The sequence below is a fragment of the Aplysia californica genome, unplaced genomic scaffold (assembly GCF_000002075.1).
Source record: "Aplysia californica isolate F4 #8 unplaced genomic scaffold, AplCal3.0 scaffold00001, whole genome shotgun sequence".
NCBI lineage: Eukaryota > Metazoa > Mollusca > Gastropoda > Aplysiida > Aplysiidae > Aplysia > Aplysia californica.
Genome location: NW_004797271.1, coordinates 4,736,447 through 4,741,061, shown reverse-complemented (window position 1 = coordinate 4,741,061; position 4,615 = coordinate 4,736,447). Strand labels below are relative to the sequence as shown.

General features: G+C 46.1%; 1 protein-coding gene across 1 annotated transcript in view; it reads right to left on the bottom strand.

Moving 5' to 3' along the window:
- LOC101851775 overlaps nucleotides 1-4,615 on the bottom strand; it is a gene marked incomplete in the record, with an annotated part of 239,242 nt that overhangs the window by 126,360 nt on the left and 108,267 nt on the right. The window contains 1 exon segment of the mRNA XM_005088889.3: nucleotides 2,411-2,581. Within this exon segment, the coding sequence (XP_005088946.3) occupies nucleotides 2,411-2,581 (171 nt within the window).

Below are 4,615 nucleotides of genomic sequence, written 5' to 3'. Positions count from 1 at the left end.
CACACACACACACACATACACACACACACACACACACAAACACACTTACAATAAACACACAGACACCCTGAAGTGGCACACAGCACAGTCCATTGACAATTAACAGACAGACAACAACAGCGCCCCTACTTTGGAACACGCATGATCTGGTTCCTGGTTTAACAAACACGACAGGAATCAGCGAATTTCTCACATGATTGTGGACTAGATTGTGGCCTTGCCACAAAGTGTTATCTAAATAGAATAAACAGGAATAAAACAACCGTCAATCCTCCGCCCCCACACCCCCAAAGAACCTGTCCATACAGTTAAGAGCTTCATTCGGTGACTTCTACAAAGAAAGCAAACTGTTTCGAAGGCGTCGTCTTTAATACCGTGCTTACACTGCTGATGATTCTTCCTTATTGAGTGAACCATCCTATGCTATAATAATATATTCGTTGCCGTAAGACGAATTATCAACGATTACATTTTACTGATAACTTTTAAGAGGGTTTCACACGTGGTAATTTTTAACATTTTATTTGAGACTTCCGAGCCTAATTCTTGTGCTTTTGGTTTGAATGTTCCCAAAGCAGATTTTAAAAAAACAATTAAGCCACCTGCGAGAGCTGCACAAAGGGGTGACTTCTACAATAGATAACCACGCAAGACAGACAGATACACACAATATAAGCAAAGTACATGGGTAGAACAAAACAGCATTCATCTTCAAATTCATTAAGAGATGAAAAATTAAACGTACCTATACACGCACCTGGATATATAACTATTCATTCGAAAATACTGACATGAAAAGGGTCTATAATAAGAAGACGAAGAGTGTGAATGATCGTAGAGAACTATAATAATAATAGTACACTACTAAAAGCAAGACGAAATACGGAATGCCATAAAGATAAATACACAAAGGAAAAGTTCGTGGAGACCATAACTCCAGTAGTAAAGAAAACGGAAACAAATTGAAAAGATATTTTCAAATCCCATAAATAAATTGAACAACGGAGGCGGACATAACTGAAAAAAAAACTTTCAGAGATACGAAGCAAATAGTGCTGCAAACAGTCTGTCATCAACGTACATGCATGTCGTAACCAAGAAAATGGAATATTGCGAAACTAAAAGATCGGTCCTTATGTAACAATAGAATTCAAAGTACTCCAGAGACTCACCCGCAGTAAGTTCATTCTGATTGCACAATTTCCTCATTACTTTATAACAAATGGGAGGATAACAGGATTCCAGCCTAGACCACGCTTCCTCCTTTCATAATACACTTGGTCGAAATCAATCACTGGATGCGAAGTGGTAGAGGTCTTAGCAAAAAAGAGAAAACCGAGGAAAGGAATAGACGGAAAGAGCACGGAGTCCTCATCCTATTCACAGAACCTAACTAGAGGGCTGTTTCCCTGGTGAAGAGGGAGAGAGAGAGAGAGAGAGAGAGAGAGAGAGACTGGACGTGCCACTAGCAGAGAGGAAGATGATGATTCCAGCAGCGCTCAATTGGAAGTGGCTGTCCTGTAAGTAGCTGACCCTATTTTCACACCACAGCCTCTCAGCGCGCGCCCCGACCCCAGCCAACGGGGAAACTGAGTTTGTGGGCCGGATCGATTTCCTGGAATAACTTTCATCAATCGATTTCTCCAGACCGTCGCCCCGCGTCACTGACATGGACGGCACCGGTGCCAGACGCACACTGGGCTGACCTTTGCCCCGCCCTCCCCCCACTACTGGGTCACCGGTCAACAGGTTTCACGTTTTCTAAATTGAATCCTATTACAGATTCCCATAAATCAACTACAAACTGTCGGGATACTTATTCTCCGTATAACGAAGACTTATCAAACAGTCGACACGATACGGCGTGAGATTGATTATATATGCAAGTGACTTTTAAAAAACTTGACGCTACAGATTGGAATGACTTACAATTTAGAGGGGCGAGTTAGCAAGACCCCAATCATACTCCTAACCTTCAAGTATAATTTTTTTTTCTTTCAACATGATTTTTTTTACAGCAAGACTATTTTTAAACAGAAAGAAAAATCCCCCAGACACTTATTTCACCGAGTTGTACACTTCGCAAGAAAAAAAAAAGCGAAAATGAAATTAATACATAACCATCATTTTCGCTAAAGCCAATTACCTGACACAGACAAATTCCCCATGTCCGTAGTACTGTTAAAATCCCCCCGGAAGATGGTGAACTGTGTTCCGGTGGTACATTTGATCATGTCGAGACGTCTTGTCTCTCCCGTCATCAGCCTGAAAGTGGCGGCTGCCCGAGCCCACGCGGAAGTGAACCCCCGCGCCCAACCAGTCAGCCCGGGGAAGTAATCTAAACAGCCAACACCGATATCATCAAACTGCCAATGTAGCGCGCCAGATATGATATCTAAAAATTACTCACCAGTCGATGCCGAGGTCCGTGGGGCCGTGCAGTCGCAGTCCGTTGATTGGCTCCTCCACCACCAGCACGGAGCGCAGGGCCGCTGCTTCCCGGCGACTGCCTCTTCTGCCGTATAAGGCCACATCCAGCTCAAACACACCTGTGAGGGCACAGTGGCGGTCCCAGCTACAACTGGAGGGGGATCACAGAGAAGACAACACTTGAGGGGAAACAAAAGTCGGCAGCAAGCCCGAGAGGCTCGGGGGGGGGGTGTCGAGGAGGAGGAGGAGGAAGAGGAGGAGGAAGAGGAGGAGGAGGAGTGGGAGGACTAGAGTGCAACAGAAGAGGCTGGGGAGGGGGGGTATACAACAGAGAAAATTGAAGCCTAGAGGATATGGAGAGAGAGTGAGAGAGGGAAATGATCCACACAAGAAGACGTAAAAGAATAAGTAGGAAAGGAAGGTCAAAGGGATGAGGGGGAGGGGGAGGGGGAAAACAATAAAAGACGGGAGAGAGAAGAGGGAGGGGGCGTAGAAAGAGGGGAAATAAAAGAGATCCTGGGACACAGTAAGGAGTCGAAGGAATAGGAAAAGGGAAGGAGGGGGAGGGATGTAAGAGAGATCGTGGAAAACTTCAAGGAGAAGAGGAACGGGAAAGTGGGGCGGAGGGGAGGGGGGGCAGAGAGAGAGGGACCCTCTCACAGGAAGAAAAAACAAACAGGAGGACTGCACGTGGAATGCTGTACCGTCCGGAGAAAAAGTCAAAGTTAACCCAGGGAGAGAGAGTGTCGAGCACTGGGGAGGCACAGGACGGGGGAAGTGGAACACGCAAAGGTTGGGGTGGGTGTGGGATCTGGCGAATGCTAGCAGATGAAAAGGTCCCCCCGGGCGAAGAATTCTCAAATTATGAAAGACATGGGGCAAGAATGGCGAAAAGGAAACACGTCCAAACAACGAGAGGCCTTGTGAGAGAGGCAAGAGGCGAGGCGGGAAGGGGAACACACAGTAGAGAACAGAGGAATGAGACAGAGGGGGATAGAAAAGGCGGGAAGCCTCACGTTCAAATCTTTGTTGTTGCAAGAGCGAGCGGATCCAGGTAGCTTAGCGGGATCATGCCAAAGGTCTCTTGACGTTCCCAAAAGTCAAATGTGAAAGGGAGACCTACGTGTTTGGATGCTACTTGGTGAGAATCAAGCCTGCGTTTCACGGGCGTGTGGCTAGAATCAGGTTGAGAGATCTGTTGCGGTTAAAGTTGAAGTAAGAACAGACTTCAGTGTGAAGTGCGAAAGTAACGAGACCAGATCTCCAAGTGGCCATGTGAAGAAAGATGGCGTCGGCCAGAAGAGAAAAGAAAGACCGTTGAGTAACATCAATGTGTGTATTTATTCAGAGAAGAGGAGAGAGGTGGGGGTTTTGCGGTTGTAGTGCGGTATTGATGCTTGCCAAATCCAAGCAGCGTTCTGAGCAGGGGGTCAGGCTGGAGCAAACAGAGACAGCTTGCTCTGCTGCTTGCTCGGGAGCCCAGAGGAAAGGAGGTCACAGGGAAGGGGAAGTAAGCGGGGAGAATGACACACCATCCACAGACGTGGAGAATTTTTCCTCAGTATTATTTAGAGACTACCATTGTTGCCTGCATTCTTTTTTTGTATTTGAATTTCAATGACTAACATTTGGTTAACCACCAACGCCCTCCCCCCCCCCTTTTTTTTTTGCCCCTGGAATTGACACAAAGAACGGATAAAACGATTCTCCAACTGATGACAGGGACCCAGGACTAAACAATTGCGCTGTTCATTTCGGGGGAGAGCAACAGCCCTTCCATTTCTCTCATAAAATATCGGTTGCCAAGGAAAGAGAAATGGCTTTAGACTGACGGACAACACACAGTAAGAGTGACAAGTAAGGTACAGACAGATAAGACATGCTCGCAGCAAAGCAAACAAAGCAACTAATAATAATAATAAAAGGCAGACAGATAAACAAACATACTGAAAGGTGAGCAGACAGACAGAGAGGCGACACAAGAGCAAAGGGATGAAACATAAAAGAGTACAGGGACGGGGAATGTGTATACCTGAGGTTGGAGGTGAGGGAAGAGGGGATGGAGCAGGGATAAAAGGGATGAAAAGAGGAAAAGTGTAGTTGACTATGTGTGTATATGGCTGCAAGAGTGTGTAGTTGAGATTGTGCGTGTATGTGTGTGTATGTGTGTGTGTGTGTGTGTGTG